At 41.3% G+C, this 22,612-nt stretch overlaps 1 protein-coding gene across 2 annotated transcripts in view; it reads right to left on the reverse strand.

Moving 5' to 3' along the window:
• The window catches only part of klc4 (kinesin light chain 4), a 135,055-nt gene that overhangs the window by 22,976 nt on the left and 89,467 nt on the right, over nucleotides 1-22,612 (reverse strand). The window contains exons 13-14 of one of the 2 annotated variants that reach the window (XM_084318956.1): nucleotides 15,367-15,483; nucleotides 147-877 (exon numbers count right to left, since the gene is read on the reverse strand). In XM_084318956.1, the coding sequence (XP_084175082.1) occupies nucleotides 872-877; nucleotides 15,367-15,483 (123 nt within the window). In that variant the 3' untranslated portion in view covers nucleotides 147-871. Of the gene's footprint in view, nucleotides 1-146; nucleotides 878-15,366; nucleotides 15,484-22,612 lie in introns of those variants that run through there. The other variant, XM_084318955.1, reaches the window with a different exon arrangement.

Consider the following 22,612-nt stretch of genomic DNA (forward strand, 5'->3'; position numbering starts at 1 on the left):
TCAGCGCCGAGGGTCTGCGTGGGAGGGACACGCCGCCCCCGTTGCTTCTTGATTCTACTGCGCAGGCGCACCAACCGACCTGTAGGAGTCGCTGTCCACAACGTCCAATCCCCACCCACCAGCTTCCCACCCCCTAATACTGCCAATTGTATTAGTATGAACGACCAGCCAAGCTGGTAGCAACACCGAGAGCTGGGCTCGAACCCAGCATCTCCTGCATTGGTGGCGAGCGCCTTGCTCACTGTGCCACCTAGCCGCTCTCAGTGGTCAACATTCTAATCACACTGGTTTGATTGTACACCTCAAAGGGTTAAATGCAGTGCTTACTGAGAATTAAGCCTATTTTCCAGGAAATAACTCATTCAGCACAATAAAACAAAACACTAAGAGTAGTTGCTTAATAAGTAAAGCCTGATGCACAATGAACCAAAACTATTCAATAAACTCCAACAACTGTTATAGGGTTGTTGTTATTGTTTTCGTCATTGTTGTTTTTAGAATTATTAGTAATTACATTTTCCAACAAATCAGCTCACAAACTAAAAAGCATTCTCCAACAAATGGCAATGAACACACAGAAAAAAAAAAAACACACAACAGACAGAAGAGATAATTAAGATGGAAGAAATATTTTTGAGTGAGTGAAGGAGATTAAGAAGTGAATAAAGAAAGAAAAAGGAAACAAAGAGAAATGAAACGGGCAGAGAGGATCAACTGAATCAGGTGAGGAAGGTCCTTCTGATAAGAAACCAAGACCGATCACACTGTAACCCGTAGAGAACCACAGAAGAAGAGTCCATTTTGATTCGACTGGCGTTTGATTGGATGAGGAGGAAGTGAGAGCAAGTCGTTGGAAGATGTCCACACTGATTTAAGCCTAATAGAGAGAAAGAAGGAAGGGGGGTGGGCAGAGATAATAACAAAGAGAATGACAGAAAGAAAAGGGAGGAAGAAAAGTAGAAGAGGTTAAACAATCATAATAACAACATCTAGAGAGATCAATGAAGCCTTCAGATCAATGAGTCATGGAAGTCCTTCATGAGAGGGCTGGGAGGTATACCGTATTTAAGTTATATAAACTGGATACTTAAATATACTATATATATATTAGTGCTGTCAATCGATTAAAATATTTAATCTGATTAATCGCATGATTGTCCATAGTTAACTCGCAACTTAATTGCATTTTTCTTTTTCTAAATCTACCTTAAACGGATCTTTTTCAAATTTAATACTCTTATCAACATGAGTCAACAAATGCTTGCTTTATGCAGCCATTTAACACAAAAGGATGACCCTCATGCATTGCAAATTTGCATTCAAAACAGAGTGATGCACAAAATAACTTAAAAGAAAATAATAATTTAAAACAATGAATAAAGTGTGCATGAAATAATAGGGGAAAGAAAACGTTAGGAACTTGTTACATTCACCCACACAAGGGCCGAGGACTCACCCCCCCGTCCCCCCCCCTCTCTCACACACACTCTCCCAGCTCTTTCTCTCTTGCCCCTTCCTCATCTCTCACCCCCCTCTTTCTCTATCTCTCACACACACACACACACACACACACACACACACACACACACACACACACACTTTGAGTCAGAAACAAAAAAGAAGATATTAGTGGCGTTAAAAGAATTGTGCGTTAATGCGTTAATAACTTTGACAGCCTTATATATAATATATATATATATAATGCACATTGAAGCAGCATTATCAACAATCTGTGAAGGAAATTGGACAAGTATGTTAAAAAATATGTCATATCACAATGTAAATTCTACTGGAAAACCAAATACTATTATATCTTCAAAATTAAGCAAAATATTGTGATGCAATATTTTGGCCATATTGCCCAATTTGATGATACATTTGGAACAGCCATCATCAGACTTGCAGGCAGACTTTTATGCTTTCTTCATCTGAAGGACTTGTAACATTCAAATATGTAATTTTGCCAAAAAAATTACAGATAACATACAGTAGAGCAGGTACTTGTATAGTGTGTGACCGATATGGGTTTTTCAATTGCTGCTATATTTACAGAGCAGGGAGGCTGATGGCAGATATAACGGCGATCAAACATTTATTTTGCATCTGATACAATTAAACCATTTAATAATAACAAACGAGACTAAAAATTGCTTAACTTAAGTTCACTAATGTTAGCTATGAGCTAGCTAGCTTAGCTGGTTGATGACAGCTATAATTGCTAACATTAGCCTAAATAAATACAAGTTAGCTTACATTTAGTCTGACAAAATATTACTAATGTTTGAGTATAAAATATTGCAGCATATTTTATTATTGTTATAGTATTTGCCTTCAAAATAATGTGAACTGTGGAGCCCTATTTAGCCCCTTTCTGGGTACGCTGGCATGAAGTGATTGGTATCAGTGGATTCTTTATGATCTCTAGTTTCATATGTAGGGTTGGCCTGAAGGGGTGCACTCTTTAGGTGTGTTTTGCTGTGTTGTCTGGCAATCGGCCTCTCTCAGTCAGACATGAAATAACCCCAAATAATCCCATCTGGGTTCTTCACAGAAAAAAGTCCATGGAACTTTTACTTTCTTTTGTATACATCTTGCACAATCTCATACACTGTAAAACAGTCAACAAAATGTTGAACTTGCACCTTTTTAGACCATTTACCAATGTGATCATAACAATGGTCTAAACTGTCAATTTAGTCGCAGAATCTCTTACTTATAAGACTCAATATCGGCAAACTGATACATCCGTCGACCACTAGTATTTTATGCCATTTGAACGTTGAGGTCCCTATTGGACTCTACACAGGGGTTCTAATATTATTTGCACAGTCAGGCTTTGCTCAAATCTGCAGCACACTAGATGAGATTAAGAGTCAATGTATTGTTGTTGCACAAGTGGATTAGATCAAATTAGATTAGATCCAATTTATTGTCGCTGCACAAGTACAATGAAATGAACCGGGATGCCGGTGTTCAAGATGAGGGTGGAGGAGGTGAGATCGTCTAACCCAGGGGTGGGCAACTTTGTATATGGTGAGGGCCACAAAATGTCCACAATCAATCTGGGGGGCCGCATTGTTTATCGGCAGTCCCGGCAGTAGTACCCCATCACTCAAATAGCCCTAATAGTCACAAGGTATATAAACAATTATAATTTGTTGTAACTTTGTTTTTATTCCATTTCAAATGCATTTAGTAATGCTGAATTACTGAATTTAAAAGTATTGCTGTGTAACCCCAAATATATACAAAAATGATCAATTATAATTAAGGCTTCTAATAAAATAAATGTATGAACTTAAAGCCCACTGCTCAACAAACACAAAGCAGCATTCCTACTGCATTTCACTACAACAGTCAATCAAAAGTGCAATAATAAATGATTTTGTTAAATGTATAAACTTTTATCCTGCTACTAAACAAAACATTATAACACTGAAATGCATGTTATGGATATGAAGCACTCAGGAATGTTTTGTTTAGTAGCAGGATAAAAGTGTATACATTTAACAAAATCATTTATTATTGCACTTTTGATTTACTGTTGTAGTGAAATGCAGCAGGAATGCTGCTTTGTGTTTGTGTTATTAGTGTTATCTGAACACTACAAAAGTAAACAAGTAAAGTGCAAGTAAAGTAAAGTGCAATACTACATGCCTCCCATTGACCCTTTATCAAACTGGCATGACATTCACCCTCGCCCCACAGTGGGTCAATAATGGTTATAATAATAATAATAATAATAATAATAATAATAATAATAATAATAATAATAATAATAATAATAATAATAATAATGGTCCCCTCTCTACACCTCTCCATCATCTCCCCCCCCCTCTCTACATCTCTTCATCATCTCTTCCCCCCTCTCTACACCTCTTCATCATCTCCTTCCCCCCCTCTACACCTCTTCATCATCTCCTCCTCCCCCCTGTCTTTAATGAGACACTTGTGGTCTCTCCATTTGGCGCACAATAGCAGGAATGTCAACTTCAATGTTTGTGCATGCAATCTGCATCAGATGAAATAATGTTTCATCCGACAGCCTGTTTCTCTCCTTTGACTTGATGTGCTTCATGTTTGAGAAATTGCTCTCACATATGTATGTGCTCCCAAACATACTGGCCATAGAGAGGGCAAAGTCCCTGAGGAGTGGGAAGCGGGGCTCAGGTAGCAGTTTCCAAAACGAAATTCCCCTCTCATTTATCTTTGCTTGCAAAAAAGGATCTGACTGTAGCTCGCACAGTTCAAGCTGCAACGGTGGGGGCTGCTCTGACACCGTAGCGGTGAGGGGGCCGGAAAACAGCGCTATCCGTGACTGCATGCCATTGAAATCTTCAAACCGATCATTGAATTGCATTGGCAGTGTTTCAATGTCGCTCCTGTACTTTCCGACGGCTCAGCCATCGGATTTCTGTGTGTAGCTGCAAGTCGCCATAATCAGTGTCCATCTTTTCCAAAAAGGAGACAAACTTTCTATGGTTTAGTGACCTGTTGCCTCCACGAATTAGATTGGTAACCTCGGTAACCAAATCCATAACATGGCTGTAGTCAAGCTTCTTGGCACAGAGAGCCTCCTATATCAGATAAAAAAATAAAAAAAAAAACGATTTAACGACTCTCGCATATAATTTGACTACACTCGACTCGCATTGGTCATTATAGTGACCCACAATAGATGGAAATTATGTTAGCGAACTTACCTGATGTATAATGCAGTGCAGCATTGGACACTCAACGCCACTTTGCCTTAGAAGCCCGGCGAATCCTGTGCGTTTTCCTTTCATTGCCGGTGCTCCATCGGTAACAACAGCCGACAGTTTATCAAAACCCCCATATTGCTGCACGGCACTTTCAACAGCGTTTCATATGTCCACACTAGGGCTGACCCCTATTAGTCAAATAGTCGACTAATCGATCGAAAGGAGCCATAGTCGACTGCCAACTCTTCTTAGTCGAATACAATAAAAAAAAATTTAAAAATTTAAAAATTAAAATTAAAATTATTATTATTATTATTTTTTTTTTAATATTGGCCTGGGGCCGCATGGAACGTCGGTGAGGGCCGCATGCGGCCCGCGGGCCGCCAGTTGCCCCTCCCTGGTCTAACCTAACAAACCGGGGTCTGTTGGTTAGGAAGTCAAGTATCCAGTTGCAGAAAGAATGGATGATGTCGAGGTCCTTGGTTTCCACAAGGTCACCGAGTTTGGAGGGAATAATGGTGTTGAATGCTGAGCTGATGATCAATGAACAGCATTCTCACATGGGTATTGCTCTCATCCAGGTGGGAGAGGGCGGAGTGTAGTGCTGAGGAGATAGAATCCTCTGTGCTCCTGTTCTCATGGTAGGTAAAATGGTATTTGTTCTGTGAGGGTGAGAGAGGCTATATTTGAGATGAGCCAGGACCAGCCTCTCAAAGCACTTCATGATGATGGGAGTGAGTGCAACAGGGCGGAAGTCATTAAGAGTCATCAACATCAAAGTCAGATTTATTGTCACTTCTCATAATGTGCAAGACATATAGAGAAATTAAATTGCGTTTCCCCCTTCCCACGGTGTATATAAAAAAAAAACGAATATAAACATAAAATGACATATAGGACACTATAAACATATTGGTAACATAATGGAACACGATGTACATACACTATAAAGGATTATATATACAGTATAAACAATGGCAACATTTTTTATGTATGTATGATTGAAATAAATAGGAGGTAAAAGAGAACTTAGTGCAAATCTTTTTTAGCAGCAGTGGTACATAGTAAGTATAACAAAATAAATAATGGCAGTAGAATACAATAATGGCAGTAAAGTAAAGTGGCAGTGAGGGGGGGTGTTCTTAGTCCAGGTTCTGTTGTGGCAGAGTGAGAGCGGGGGGAGAGCTGGGAGAGAGTTCAGCTTCCTGACAGCCTGGTGTATGAAGCTCTCTTTTAGTCTGCTGGTCCTGGCTCAGAGGTTCCTCATTCTCCTCCCGGAGGGCAGGAGAGTGAAAAAGCATTGTGAGGGGTGGGTGATGTCGCCCACAATGCTTAGTGCTTTGCGGGCCAGGCGTGTATTATAGATGTCCTGGAGGGAGGGGAGGGGGGCACCAACGATCCTCTCAGCTGTTCTGACCGTGCGCTGGCTCTCGATGGTGCCCCGGTAGAAGGAGCACAGGATGGGCACTGAGGCTCCAGCTCTTCTCAGTTTGCGGAGGCAGTAGAGGCACTGTTGAGCATTCTTCACCAGTGATGCAGTGTCGGTGTTCCAGGAGAGGTCCTCTGATGTGCACACCCAGGAATTTGGTGCAGCTCACTCTCTCCACCACTGCACCGTTGATGGTCATTGGAGGGTGCTGGGTGTGCGCTCTCCGGAAGTCGACAACAACCTCCTTTGTTTTCTCCACATTGAGAATGAGGTTGTTGTTCCCACACCACATGATCAGTTGGGAGACTCGTGATTGTTTTTAATGAGCCCCACCACAGTTGTGTTGTCCGCAAACTTGACAAAGAGGTTGGTGTTGTGTATTGGTGTGCAGTCGTGGGTCAGTAGTGTGAAGAGTAGGGGGCTGAGCACGCATCCTTGGGGGGCCCCAGTGTTTAGGATGATGGTGCTGGATGTGTTGTTGCCAACCCAAACTGCCTGTAGTCTCCCAGTCAGGAAGTCCAGCAGCCAGTTGCACATCGAGGTGCTCATTTAATGTGTTGCATGACTAGCCATTCAAAGCACTTCATGATGGTCATTAAGGCTCACTGAAGAGGAGTATTTCAGCAACAGCACAATGGAGGTGGTTTTGAAGCATGGGGGAACAACTGCCTGGGCTAGTGACCGAAGATGTCATTTAGGACCTCTGTTGGCTGCTCAGCACCATTCCTGAGCACACAACCGGGTATGCCATCAGGGCCAGCAGCCTTACGTGCATCAGTGCTGCTCAATGCCGAATTATACTTCTGCATGAGCCATGGTTGGGCATCGAATTTTTTTTCCAAATTGTAACCATTTTCAAAATCTCGATTCCAAAGGAATTGTTAAGAAATTTGTATTTAGATTTTGATCATCGGTTATTATTTTGATTATATTATTGTTTGAATCTACTTATAGGGGAATTTAAGGGGACATTAGGGAAATTAAATTAAGGATCTATTGCAGTACATTTAATTATGGAGCCTTGTGGTTACAGTTCCTCAAATAAATTGTGTCAAACATTTTACCATATGGTCATCATGATCCCTCTCATGAGTCACCAGATGATGATGTCAGACTACCCAAAATAGCCCATCCTGGCACTTTGCAGCTAATATAGACCACCTAAGTGACGACATTAGAGATATATCAGATACAAATTAGATGTCAAGTGATATTCGCTCTTTTTTGACATCACGTTTAAATGTTTACAGATTTAGTAAATTACTGAAAGTTACCAAATGTACATCAAATATTGTACCAATCAAAAGAACGCAACTGCTGATGAGCATAAAATACACACATCGTTCATTTGCAACACAGAGAATACAAATGTTTTAATCCAGTAGTCACATCAGATGTTTATTAAATATGGTATAGGGACTTTGTTTACATTTTTACCCTGTGTTCACAATTTTAAACAGGCTCTGGAATAGGCCAGAGGAGGTATTTGAAAGTTGTGTGCCATGAAAATGAGTCTACGGACATGTTTTCACAGTTCAGAGAGACAATTCTTGCTTTTGGCTGCAGAGTTTTCCCTTGTGGTGAAAAGTTACCTCCACCATGCTACATCACATCTGACAGTAAAGTGACCTACACCATGCTACATCACATCTGACAGTAGCTGTATTACACCATGCTACATCACATCTGACAGTAGCTGTATTACACCATGCTACATCACATCTGACAGTAGCTGTATTACACCATGCTACATCACATCTGACAGTAGCTGTATCACACCATGCTACATCACATCCAGTGTTTCCCACAGGATTTTCAGATTTTTTAGAAAGTGAGTTTAGTAGGAGAAAATAAAATTTTAAACATCAGTTTGCACGTACCACACTAAAACAGATGTGTCCTTCAGTTATTGGTGTAAAGTTGTGGAATTCTCTCCATAGTGAGCTTAAGGGATGTAATAGTATTTATCAATTCAAAAAAAATTATAAAAAAGAAATATTTAGTCAGTATGAAAAGCAAATGTGATCTGAATAGTGAGATATTTTCTTTTTTTTCTCTCTTTTATTATTATTATTATTATTATTATTATTATTATTATTATTATTATTATTATTATTATTATTATTATTATTATTATTATTATTATTATTATTATTATACATTTTTTTTCTTGTTTAACTGTGGATTGTATGTTTCTTGTATAATGGTATAAATTATTATTTGCTTAAATTAGGTTGTACGCCGACCATTAAGTAAATTGTTTAGTTTAGGAATAAGGGGCAGGTTGCAGGTAAGATGTATTCTTCTTCCTGCTCCTTTTGTCCATGGAATGATAATTATGATTGTGTAATGAAGAAACTCTGATTGTATGATTCCATGTGGCAAATAAATACTCTGAATCTGAATCTGAAGGCCCCGTCCACACGAACGCTGGTTTTAATATAACCATGATTGTATGTGCGCAGTTGCACTGTTCGGCCACACACAACCGGGGATTTGCTACACTGCAACCGCGGTCTTTGAAACCGGTGGCCAGGGTGAAGTTGTGCGGTTTTGCAGTTGCGTGTGGGCATAGCAACCGAGGTTATTCCCAGTGTTTACAGCAGAGCTGTCGCAATTATTTCCCATGTTCACGGCAGACCGCGGGGTAGAGAGATTATAGCAGAGCCAACTACACCAGTGTTTACAGCAGAGCTGTCCCAAGTAGCGTTATATGAAAATGATTGTAACAAACTTTTGTTCGAAACGTATCGTCTGTGTTGAAGAGTGTTGTGATCGACTGATGTCTTGTCGCATTCCTGACCTGACGCTGAGAGTAAACATGTAGCTGCAGCTAAACTAAACTCATGTGTTGTCAAGTTATTGTTATAAGGAACCCAGTCCAGACCGCATCCCCTTAACAATTGTTTGTATTGAGCCGTATTGTATTGTACCCATTCTGCAATGTGTTAAATAACGTTTACATCCATTTCATATCGGTAACGTTACCACATTACGTTAGCATTTAAGCTATATACTACACTATACATGGATATAGCCATTCACATTAGCATGTAGCTAACAACACCGGCGGTCTTTTGTGAGACTAAACTATCCGCTCTTGGTGGTAAATTGTGTTGCTGATGGTTTTGTTTCATCAACAAAATGAGAGGCAGAACACAGTGAATGTATCCGTTTGTTTATTGCAGTTTCTTTCTTTGCTGAAAATATATGTTCCGTTGGCAAAATGATCAATAGGGTCCAGCTGTGCTTCTAAACAGGAAGTTTACTTCTTCTTCTTCAGTGAATTAATGGCAGATCGCGACCCAACAGGAAGTTTAGTGAGCGTTCAGCCTTTTCTGATTGGTTGAAATGGCCTTCATGTCTGAACAACATCGCCGCCTACTGTTTTGGCATTGTACTAAATGTATCGGTTGCTGGGTTCCCAGCTCTGCCGTGAGTACGCAGTTATACACGGTTGTTCACCTGTGTTCACCGTGTGGACTGAGTTTTATTTTTTCAAACTTCGGTCATATTAAATCCAAACGCTCGTGTGGACAGGGCCTGAACCTCCGACCCTCTAGGGGGGTCCGGGGGCATGCCCCCCTGTAACTTTTGTTTTTGTGTACATTTTAAAGTTAAATGCATCAATCTGGTGCACTTTGAGAGCAAAATAAAGAGGCTAGATCTATGATGAACTTTGTGCTCAAAACACAAAATCGACTAGACTAGTGCTTCCCAATCCTCTCCTCGAAGCACCCCAGCCGTTCAATGTATTTGTTAAATTCCACCACCAGCACACCTGATTCAACTTAACTAGCCCTTTATTAGTTGAATTAGGTGTGCTGGTGGTGGAATTTAACAAATACATGGAACGGCTGGGGTGTCTCGAGGAGAGGTTTGGGAACCACTGGACTACTAGAGCATACATTTGAGCCATCAAAGAAATTAAGCAAAAGTGGTTACCTGTGTTGAACTGGTTTATTTTTTTGAAAATAAAAAAATATAGTGGATTACTATTACGACTACTACCAATACTACTGATACATCCCTATTGGCAAACTTTATATTTAAAAAAAAATTGTTAAAAAAAAGGTAATTAATGGGAAACACTGACATCTGACAGTAAAGTTACCTACACCATGCTACATCACATCTGACAGTAGCTGTATTACACCATGCTACATCACATCTGACAGGAGCTGTATTACACCATGCTATATCACATCTGATAGTAGCTGTATTACACCATGCTACATCACATCTGACAGGAGCTGTATTTCACAATGACTTCAAATGTAGATCCAATGCAAATCCTAGGGATAAGTTGGTTGATACAAATGAACAAAGTCCACATTTCTTTTTAAGTGGTCTTATGATTGGATTAGAGAAGACTAACTATAACCCTACTTTACACTACTAACCCAACCCCTACTTCACATTACCAACCATAACCCTACTTTACATTACTAACCCTTTACATTACTAACCACAACCCTACTTTACATTACTAACCACAACCCTACTTTACATTACTAACCACAACCCAACTTTACACTACTAACCACAACCCTACTTTACATTACTAACCATAACCCTACTTTACATTACTAACCCTACTTTACTTTACATTACTAACCATAACCCAACTTTACACAACTAACCCGCCCTACTATACTAACCCTACTTTACTAACCCTAACCCTACTTCACACTACTAACCCCAACCCTACTTTACATTACTAACTATAACGCTACTTTATATTACTAACCATAACCGTACTTTACATTGACATTTTAGTCACTGAGCAGACGCTTATCCGCATCAACTTAGAACAAGGTCAATACTGTAGCTGAATGAGCTCAAATTATTGTATCACAAATTAAGTAGCTAAACTGAGGAATAGCAAGGGGAATATCAAGGTTGTAGTCCAGTAAGTACCCCAATTTAGATCCAAACTAGATTATTTGGTGGAATAGATTCATCAGGAAATTCTACAGGCAATCGCATTACCTAGCTTCCATTGGACATACCAGAACTGAGCATTTGGCACAGCCTTTAAAACATTTAAAATAAACTACAGTGCCAAGCATTAGTGTGATTGTAGAATGTACTCAGCTCACTCCAGAATGAGGCTAAACCTAGCTGAGTGATAAACCGTATTTTCAAATGTGGCACTACGATCACATTTGTGTTGATAGAACAGCCATTCTCTTTAAATCTACATCCTTCAATGATCATTTGGCTATAAATTACGCATTAACCCTTTCACTACTGTACAACACTACAAAAGGTTAACCCTTTCACTACCACACTACATAAAGGTTAACCCTTTCACCACCACGCTACAGACGGTTAACCCGTTCACTACCACACTACAGACGGTTAACCCTTTCACTACCACACTACAGAAGGTTAACCCTTTCACCACCACAATACATAAGGTTAACCCTTTCACCACCACCACGCTACAGATGGTTAACCCGTTCGCTACCACACTACAGACTGTTAACCCTTTCACTACCACACTACAGAAGGTTAACCCTTTCACCACCACACTACATAAGGTTAACCCTTTCACTACCAAACTAGACGGTTAACCCTTTCACTACCACACTACCGAAGGTTAACCCACTGTGTCACTGGAATTTCCCCAAGGGGATCAATAAAGGAATATCTTATCTTATCTTAACCCTTGCACTACCACACTACTGAAGGTTAACCATTTCACTACCACACTACATGTTAACCCTTTCACTACCACACTACCGAAGGTTAACCCGTTCACTACCACACTACAGAAGGTTAACCCTTTCACTACCAAATTACCGATGGCTAACCCTTTCACTACCACACTACAACATGTTAACCATTTCACTACCACACTACTGAATGTTAACCCGTTCACTACCACACTACAGAAGGTTAACCCTTTCACTACCACACTACCGACGGTTAACCCTTTCACTACCACACTACCGAAGGTTAACCCTTTCACTACCAAACTAGACGGTTAACCCTTTCACTACCACACTACCGAAGGTTAACCCATTCCCTATCACACTACTGATGGTTAACTCTTTCACTACCACACTACCGAAGGTTAACCCTTTCACTACAACACTACCGAAGGTTACCCCTTCAACTACCACACTACTGAAGGTTAACCCTTTCACTACCACACTACCGAAGGTTAACCCTTTCACTACCACACCACTGAAGGTTAACCCTTCCACACTACAGACGGTTAACCCTTTCACTACCACACTACCGAAGGTTAACCTTTTCACTACCACTCTACCGAAGGTTAACCCTTTCACTACCACACCACCGAAGGTTAACCCTTTCACTACCGAAGGTTAACCCTTTCACTACCGAAGGTCAACCCTTTCACTACCAGGCTACAGAAGGTTAACCCTTTCACTACAGATGGTTAACCCTTTGACTACCACTAGACGGTTAACCCTTTCACTACCACAATACAGACGGTTAGCCCTTTGACTACCACACTACAGATGGTTAACCCTTTCACTACCACACTAAAGATGGTTAACCCTTTCACTACCACACTACAAGTAGTGAAAGGTTAACCTTCGGTAGTGTGGTAGTGAAAGGGTTAAAATGGCTGCCAGAGAATGTTTGATGATATTGTCGTGGAAATCAGTGTTATTTTTGGTGCACAAGACATAGAAAGCTGATTGTTACTACGGCAACAGCAACATTTGGATGAATTACAGTGACAAGTTGTGTCAAACATTCAAGTCAAGTGTTCCAACGTTCTCATATCGTCTCATAACCGCTGCTTATTTCCACAACAACATTGTATGGAAGCCAAGCTGATTTGTGCGGTCTCTGCAAACATCTGCTCATTAATACTCAACGTGGTCGAAGCCACTTGAAGAACAGTGTGTGCGTGCTGCTACCATAGCGCCGCCAATCACGGCAATGCAGCATTTTTAACAATTACATGGTCGCACAGGCCATGCGCCATATCGCCTGTTCATGTCGTAGCACATGCCATACATACTACAGAAGTACTGCATGATGCCTCATTTATACTCAGACGTCAGAGCTGTGATTGGCCGCTGCCCTGGACTGGACTGGGCCGTGTGCGCGTTCCTCTGACGTACTTCTGTATTTACCGTTTATCATCTCGGGAGCTCGGTCGGAGCGTTCCATTATCGATCATGATTAACCACATTACAAACACGGACCAAATCTAAATGACCATGAAGATACACCAGGAAAGGCCCTGTTGTAACCGCATCACTACATGAATAACCTCAGATACCTATCCTAGTCCAAAACATTCATTTGTGGGGCGGCTTTGGCTCAGGGGTAGAGCGGGTCGTCCAATGATCGAAGGGTTGGTGGTTCGAATCCCGCTCAAGCCCATGTCCATCCCATCGCCGTTGTGTCCTTGGGCAAGACACTTAACCTACTTGCCTCGTATGAATGTGTATGCATGTGAATGAATGTTGGTGGTGGTCGGAGGGGCCGTAGGCGATGATTATTCGCCACGCTTCCGTGAGTCTGCTTCAGGGCAGCTCTGGCTGCAATTGTAGCTTACCACCACCGGTATGACTGTGTATGAACGAATAATGGACTCTTTGAAGCGCTCTGGGTGTCATGAAGAGCGCTATATAAATCTAAGCCATTATTATTTCATTATTATTATTATCGGCCGTTACCCAGTACCGATACGATCCACCACTTTTACTTTACTTTAACAGAATAGACATAAGATTGTGAGTTTAAGGTCATTGGACAGAAATAATTGAAATATGATAAACATTTTCTCCATGGGATAGATCTGACATGCTTGTCAATGGTATCACATATCGGTCAGAGTACTGATCCATTACTTGAACAGTATATAGACTTGGACCATTGTTTTGGGGTCATTGAACAAAAACGATTGAGATATAAACTTTTTTCTCCATTAGAGAGTTAATGTTTTACCATAGTTTAAACCACATTACCATATTTAAATTACTGCGCTGAAGTCTGGGGAAACACTTATAATTCTACACTAAAACCACTTTTTATACTCCAAAAAAGGGCCATAAGGATAGTTCACATTGCAGGTTATCGTGATCACACATACATATTATTTTTAAAGTCAAAAACATTAAAGTTAAATGATCTTGTGGAATTTAAAACAGCACAATTAATGTATAAAGCAAAAGGTAATGTACTTCCAGGAAAGATTCAAGAATAGTTCTTTGATAGAGAGGGGGGGTTATAATCTGAGGGGAGAACTCAATAAAAAAATTCTTGGTGTACGCACTACCATGAGAAGACACTGCATTTCAATATGTTGAGTGAAACTGTGGAACAGTCTGAATGTGGTGCTAAAGCAATGTCCAAATATGAGACAATTCAACCTGAATTATAAGGAAATTATGTTCACAAGGTACAGGGATGAGGAAGGGATTTGACATTCACAGGTGTTTACATTTTTATTTTATTTCTTTCATGTTTTACATATAGTTTTTGTTTTGCATATATATATATTTGTTTTGTAAGGTTTTAAATTAGTACACTCATTTGAGTAGTGGAAAATGGGTAAGATTAAATAAGTGTATACTTCTTCCTACTTGTTTTCGAACATGTAAATTGAGTTATGTTTTGCTTTTGTTTATTTATTTATTTTGTTTGTATTTATTTACATGTTCGAAATAAAGATTTCAAATCAAATCAAACGTGTCATAAATGCAACAAAACACTTTGATTTGATTTCTGCCATGTTTCTTGCTATCAGATGATGTTATCTGGGGAACCGATACGGATATTCTATTTTAGACTGGTATCGGAGCGATATCGGACACCAGTAGCGGTATGCTGTGTTCCTGATGTTATAAGAGTAAGACGGCCATAAACACTTTTTTTCTACACTGGTATCTCCTTATGGAATAGCCTCCCTATGCACATCAAGCAAAGCCAGACTAAAGCGGTTTTTAAAACAAAAGTAAAGGCGTTTCTTTGGGAAGAAGTGTAGGATTGGAGATTATTAAAATTTTCCAGTTTTCTCTTAGTGTAGTGCAGGGTACAAAATGTATTTTATGTCTTGTTGTATTGCGTTTTTATGTTTTCCATCAAGGATCACTTTGGAAATAAGTGTTTTAAGTAATGCTTTTAGGTGCAATCCTCCGGAATACAGGGTCATGATGCTTGATTGCTATGTATGATACTTGTAATTTTCCTAATAAAATAAAATCAAATTGGTGCTATTGAGTGTTGTAGGATACTCACCCCGGTCCAGTCCACGTTGCCGTCCTCTCCCGCCTCCAGAGCGCTCTCGTACTTGACGCTGCTCAGACTCTCCCGGCTCCGCCTCTTGTCCGCGTCCTGCGAGAGCTCCGCCCCTCCCTGACGACACACGCCAGCATGTTAACTCACTAATTCAATTCAAACCTTTATTTATTCTCGAAAAGGACAATTGAGGTCACCCTCATTTTCAATGTCGCCGAGACTTAGACATTTCAATGCATACATTTTTTACAATATAATAATAATAAATAACAACAACAACTATCTATATAGCACCTTTCAGACATGGACCGCAGCCCAAAGTGCCCCACAGCAAATAGCATAAAATTAACATAGGCATACAATTAGCATACAGTTGAGTTGACAGAATAAAAGCAATGCATAAAGTGCAGACAAAAGAATAGGTATAAAATACAATGAAAGTAGTGCAACGTAGAACGTGCAGACATAAGAATAGGCATAAAATAAGTTCAATAAGTACACTCGGAAGAGACTGAACACTGGCATGTAGGTATGTTTTTCTATTTATGTCAATAACTCACTCACTCGCATACATAGATTCACTCACTCACTGTCCCTAGTGGCAGCTCACAGGAGTTATTAAAATTATTTATAATGACATACAATTTGTTATTACATGTCTATTAATTGACTAGTTGTAGTATAGCCTCCACTGATGTTCCCTACACCGCCATGCTGCTAGTGTATAGGAGCTAGTGTATAGGAGCTAGTGTATAGGAGTTAGTGTATAGGAGTTCGTTTATAGGAGTTAGTGTATGGGAGCTAGTGTATAGAAGCTAGTGTATAGGAGTCAGTGTATAGGAGCTAGAGTATAGGAGCTAGTGTATAGGAGCTAGTGTATAGGAGTTAGTTTATAGGAGCAAGTGTATAGGTGTTAGTTTATAGGAGCTAGTGTATAGGAGCTAGTGTATAAGAGTTAGTTTATAGGAGTTAGTGTATAGGAGTTCGTTTATAGGAGTTAGTGTATGGGAGCTAGTGTATAGAAGCTAGTGTATAGGAGTTAGTGTATAGGAGCTAGAGTATAGGAGCTAGTGTATAGGAGCTAGTGTATAGGAGTTAGTTTATAGGAGCAAGTGTATAGGTGTTAGTTTATAGGAGCTAGTGTATAGGAGCTAGTGTAGAAGAGTTAGTTTATAGGAGCTAGTGTATAGGAGTTAGTTTATAGGAGTTAGTGTATAGGAGCTAGTGTATAGAAGCTAGTGTATAGGAGTTAGTGTATAGGAGCTAGTGTATAGGAGTTAGTTTATAGGAGCTAGTGTATAGGAGTTAGTTTATAGGAGCTAGTGTATAGGAGCTAGTTTATAGGAGCTAGTGTATAGGAGCTAGTGTATAAGAGTTAGTTTATAGGAGCTAGTGTATAGGAGTTAGTTTATAGGAGCTAGTGTATAAGAGTTAGTTTATAGGAGCTAGTGTATAGGAGTTAGTTTATAGGAGCTAGTGTATAGGAGCTAGTGTATAGGAGCTAGTGTATAGGAGCTAGTGTATAGGAGCTAGTGTATAGGAGTTAGTGTATAGGAGTTAGTGTATATGAGCTAGTGTATATGAGCTAGTGTATATGAGCTAGTGTATAGGAGCTAGTGTATAGGAGCTAGTGTATAGGAGCTAGTGTATAAGAGTTAGTTTATAGGAGCTAGTGTATAGGAGTTAGTTTATAGGAGCTAGTGTATAGGAGCTAGTGTATAGGAGCTAGTGTATAGGAGCTAGTGTATAGGAGCTAGTGTATAGGAGCTAGTGTATAGGAGCTAGTGTATAGGAGCTAGTGTATAAGAGTTAGTTTATAGGAGCTAGTGTATAGGAGTTAGTTTATAGGAGCTAGTGTATAGGAGCTAGTGTATAGGAGCTAGTGTATAGGAGCTAGTGTATAGGAGCTAGTGTATAGGAGTTAGTGTATAGGAGTTAGTGTATATGAGCTAGTGTATATGAGCTAGTGTATATGAGCTAGTGTATAGGAGCTAGTGTATAAGAGTTAGTTTATAGGAGCTAGTGTATAGGAGTTAGTTTATAGGAGCTAGTGTATAGGAGCTAGTGTATAGGAGCTAGTGTATAGGAGCTAGTGTATAGGAGCTAGTGTATAGGAGCTAGTGTATAGGAGCTACTGTAGTCTATAGGAGCTAGTGTATAGGAACGTACGGTTATCTCTATAACCATAGTTATAGGAGTATAGCGAGCGCTCTGCTCTATTGGAACATATTTCATATCCAGTCTATATACTGAATACATTTCTCCACATGTACCTATACACACCCATCCATCTGTGGCCATACTAACAGCTCCTTCCCATCTTTCACCACCAAGGCGAAGACCACGGGTCTAACGGGACCACCTCAGTGAGTCAGAGCAGAGCGCTTGCTATACTCATAACTATGGTTATAGAGATAACGTACGTTATATTATCGTATAGCTTATGCTCTGCTCTATTGGAACACAGGAGCTGAGCAGAGCGGAAGCTCGACAAATGCACCCGCTGAGGCCCCCCACAACCATCAGAACCGGGGAGGACCCGAGCACCCGGACCCGCCTAGTGGAGGATGGGAGGGAATCGGATCAGACTGTGCGAAGAGGGGTTTAGCAACTCAAACGCACAGGGTGAGCAGACCGTGGGACTTACCTTCCCACAGAAGAACCCACAACTACACAAATTCGCAACCGACATGCCACTAGGGAACGAACGGGAAGAAATAAACCCCCCGTCACAACCCCTAATATCACGGGGTCAAGGGCAAAACCCAACCCTGTGGCAAGGCCGTAGCAGCGGAGCGCGAAGGAGGACCCAGCCCCAAGAAGGGACTGGACCCCCCGGAAAAGGGGGCCTGGTGAGGCCAACGACGCCGCAGCATCGAGACCCCACCAGGCGGTCACTAGTGACACCACCCCCCACATCGCCAGCGTATTCGGACAGGGCCCATCCAAGAGCAGGCCCTTCCCCCCTACAGCACGCCGCCCTGAAGCACTCAAGTGGCTACACCCACAGCGGGACCAGGCAGCGCACCGGGGAGACAACCCCCAAAAGAGGTCGATCCCTCAATCCAGGCAACAGGTCACTCGACCAGAGCCTGGAGCACTGCGGACTAGACATGCGCCAAAGGGGTCTGCTGAAAACAGCACCCCGGCAGAAGGGGCGTAGGGTATGCTGTGCACCATGTCGCACATTGTCGCAGCCACCACAAAAAAAACCTGACCCTCAAGAGGGGCAGAGGCAGAGAAGGCAGACACGATTGGCAGACGTCATGAACGGTGCGGGGGCACACTCGCAGGCAGACAGGGTCAAGCCCGGCCTAACCCGAGAGTTAACACAGGCCAACAGGTCGACGAGAACGAGTTCGGACCTGGGCCCGGCGGACCGGGACGTACACAGGGATGCCAGAGGGGTACAAGAACCACCTCGACAACCCCCTCCCAGCCCCGCCAAGCAGGAGAAGAGGGGCGGGGGAAAAAAAGAATGGAGAAGGACCAGGCTCCTTTAGCACAGCGCAAGGTACAACACAATATGGACCAAGCAACAGTGAAGGATAGGACACGCAGTGACATAACCACGAACGCCTCCATAACATCAAACCCTGCAACCCCCGGGCCGACCCGGCATTTTCCCCACGAAAAAGCACAAGTCCCTCAGGGTACCAGAAAAGGGTACCAGAACAGCAGATCTGCGCCCCGGCGGACAACAGGTTAACTGACCTGGTCCGGCGCGACCAGAACCAGTCCTGTGTCCTAATCACGCCGCCATCCCCAGTCCCAGGAAGGGGGTTGGTATGCGTGTCGATCTAAAACATCACAGAGGGCGCCACCAAGACGGTCAGAACACAAAGCACCGCGCCCGGTGGCCCACCCCAAGGGCGTGAGCCCCTCTACCAATGCTTTGATCTATTCCGTTATCATCCCCCAGAGATGAACGAGAATTCGTCGAGACAAGCCTAGTACACTGGCGCTCGGAAGAGACAAACTCCATCCCAGTTGCCCCATAAAAACGCTGTTTCAATGATGAGCAACCAAGGCGCGCAAGCCCATGCGTGGTTCCACACAGAAGCACCCAGGGCCAGCACTATGTACACGTAGAGACCCAAAACAAACATATCAATGGTAATTCTAACAAGAACCCAGATAACGTTCCTCCAAGCCGCCTGGGAGAACGGCAAGAAGCCGCCAAAAAATACGGACATGGGTCCCATATGATGCGGCAGAGGGAAAAACAACACCCCCGTCAACCCGCTCCATAAGAGAGGGGACGGGGAACCCCCAGAGAGACTTCCCACGTGAGCAACAAATTGAAAAGATTATGTAACATTGAGCCACGTGCCAAAAAGCTCAAGACATATGTAACAGAACGCAGAGCAGAACTCTTAGGTTCACATGCACCGCAACACCCATCTTGACAACAACAGAAGTCCACACATGGAGCCTGAAAAGAACTCACGGAAGTCTCCAACCAATAGAAACGCGCCCAGTGACGTACTCTATGGCGGGGGGAATCCCATGACCCACCTGGCCAAAAAAGGCGTGTAATCAGGGAACTCCCTACCCCCCCCCCCCCTCTCCCTACCCCGTGCCGCGCTGACCAATCAGTGCGGCAGGGAACCTGAAGGACAGAAGGACCAACCCCCTGACCAATCAGAAAAGAGGGAAGGAGGGGTTTATCAGTTCACCCCCTCATGACCTCACACCCCAGATACGATGAAAAACAACCAGCGGCGATGATACCCATGTAGCCAGTATGCTGTATGAAAAGCGTATACCCACAAGGATAAGCTAAACCAACGCACGCCAGCCACAGACGATAACTCGTCTGCGAACAGGGTTTATAAACAAGGCCGTAGGTTTATGTGCGAACACGACACTCGTATTTCATGTTTTAAGAAAAAAACACAGAAGTTTAAGAGAGGGTAAAGACCTCGGTACAAGCTACACACATGAGCACTTCTGTAGGCTAAAGTCACTAGCGGCGCCTGCCGTGTGCAGCACGACGCTTCCCACGGGGAGCCGGCCCGGAGGGACGGTTCTGGGGTGCCTGGTCACAACGATCCCTACCGTCACCTCCGGGCGTAGGGCGGCTGGCTGCCGCGGACCAGAGCCCTTTAATTAAGAGTTCCGCCACTCCGACCCACTTTCGTTGTTATCGTGGAATGCGGAAGTAAAGCGCCTCAGGGGTGGTCCGTAGTTCAAGTCTCAGCTCAACGCCATGCATTTTCATTGTTGCCGAGCGGCACTCGCTTTTACTTTACTTTTACTACTTTGTACATTTTAACGCATTAGCAGACCACTCATGGATTTAGTCAATATTGGTATTTTATGTAGCAAGCTTTAGTTAATGTTGATCGTAAGTTAATAGCTTGTTAGATTCTAAATGCAGTTAAGAACGTTACCATACTGACGTGATGTTGGCCTAACGTTATATTTACCAAATTATTTGCAGTTATTATATTGGTGTTCATTAGTTTATCATTGTTTATTAGATTTATTGTTAAAGTGAGCAACACGAGATAGACTGGTCTTCATATAAGGTACAGTAAGGTTATAATATAGACAATAACACATGACACTAGATAGACTGGTCTTCATATAAGGTACAGTAAGGTTATAATATATAGACAATAACACATGACACTAGATAGACTGGTCTTCATATAAGGTACAGTAAGGTTATAATATATAGACAATAACACTAGATAGACTGGTCTTCATATAAGGTACAGTAAGGTTATAATATATAGACAATAACACATGACACTAGATAGACTGGTCTTCATATAAGGTACAGTAAGGTTATAATATATAGACAATAACACATGACACTAGATAGACTGGTCTTCATATAAGGTACAGTAAGGTTATAATATATAGACAATAACACATGACACTAGATAGACTGGTCTTCATATAAGGTACAGTAAGGTTATAATATATAGACAATAACACTAGATAGACTGGTCTTCATATAAGGTACAGTAAGGTTATAATATATAGACAATAACACATGACACTAGATAGACTGGTCTTCATATAAGGTACAGTAATGTTATAATATATAGACTAACACATGACACTAGATAGACTGGTCTTCATATAAGGTACAGTAAGGTTATAATATATAGACAATAACACATGACACTAGATAGACTGGTCTTCATATAAGGTACAGTAAGGTTATAATATATAGACAATAACACATGACACTAGATAGACTGGTCTTCATATAAGGTACAGTAAGGTTTTAATATATAGACAATAACACATTACACTAGATAGACTGGTCTTCATATAAGGTACAGTAAGGTTATAATATATAGACAATAACACATGACACTAGATAGACTGGTCTTCATATAAGGTACAGTAAGGTTATAATATATAGACAATAACACATGACACTAGATAGACTGGTCTTCATATAAGGTACAGTAAGGTTATAATATATAGACAATAACACATGACACTAGATAGACTGGTCTTCATATAAGGTACAGTAAGGTTATAATATATAGACAATAACACATGACACTAGATAGACTGGTCTTCATATAAGGTAAGGTTAAATAATATAATATATAGACAATAACACAGTGGATACAGACCTGTCTGGCTCTCCTCTCGTGGTCTCGACTCTAATGAGACGTGTCCCAGTCATTTGGAGTTGTGAGGTTGATTATTATTAGTAGTAATGTAGTTTGTATATTATTAGTAGATATGTAGGTTGTATATTATTAGTAGAAATGTACAGTCTCCTCCCCACCGTATGTATATTTCTCTCCCACCCACCCCCTCCTAATGTACAGTCCCCTCCCCATCATATGTATATACTCTGTCAGGATCTATGGGTAACAGTACTGTATATTTGAATACCGTTTATGTCACAAATGTATCAGTACTAAATACCTGTATGTCCCTATGCCATAAATGTCATGTATGTTGTGTATGTCATAAATGTCAATATGAATTGAAAATGGGGGACCCTGATGTAAGGTACATTTTATTTATATAGTGCTTTTCCAGATTAAAATCACAAAGTGCTTTACAGGCAGTAAAAGGTTAATCAGAATAGAATAACCACACATGTTACATCACATACAAGATTGTAGAATACTTCAAAAAATAAATGAAGTAAAATACAATCACACATACACACGTTATACCACATACATGATCAATTAAAAGCCTCACTGTATAAAAAGGTTTTTAGACCTTGTTTAAAAGACTGCACACTAACAGCAGACCT

The sequence above is a fragment of the Notolepis coatsorum genome, assembly GCF_963971535.1.
Source record: "Notolepis coatsorum genome assembly, chromosome: 7".
NCBI classification, from domain to species: Eukaryota; Metazoa; Chordata; class Actinopteri; order Aulopiformes; family Paralepididae; genus Notolepis; species Notolepis coatsorum.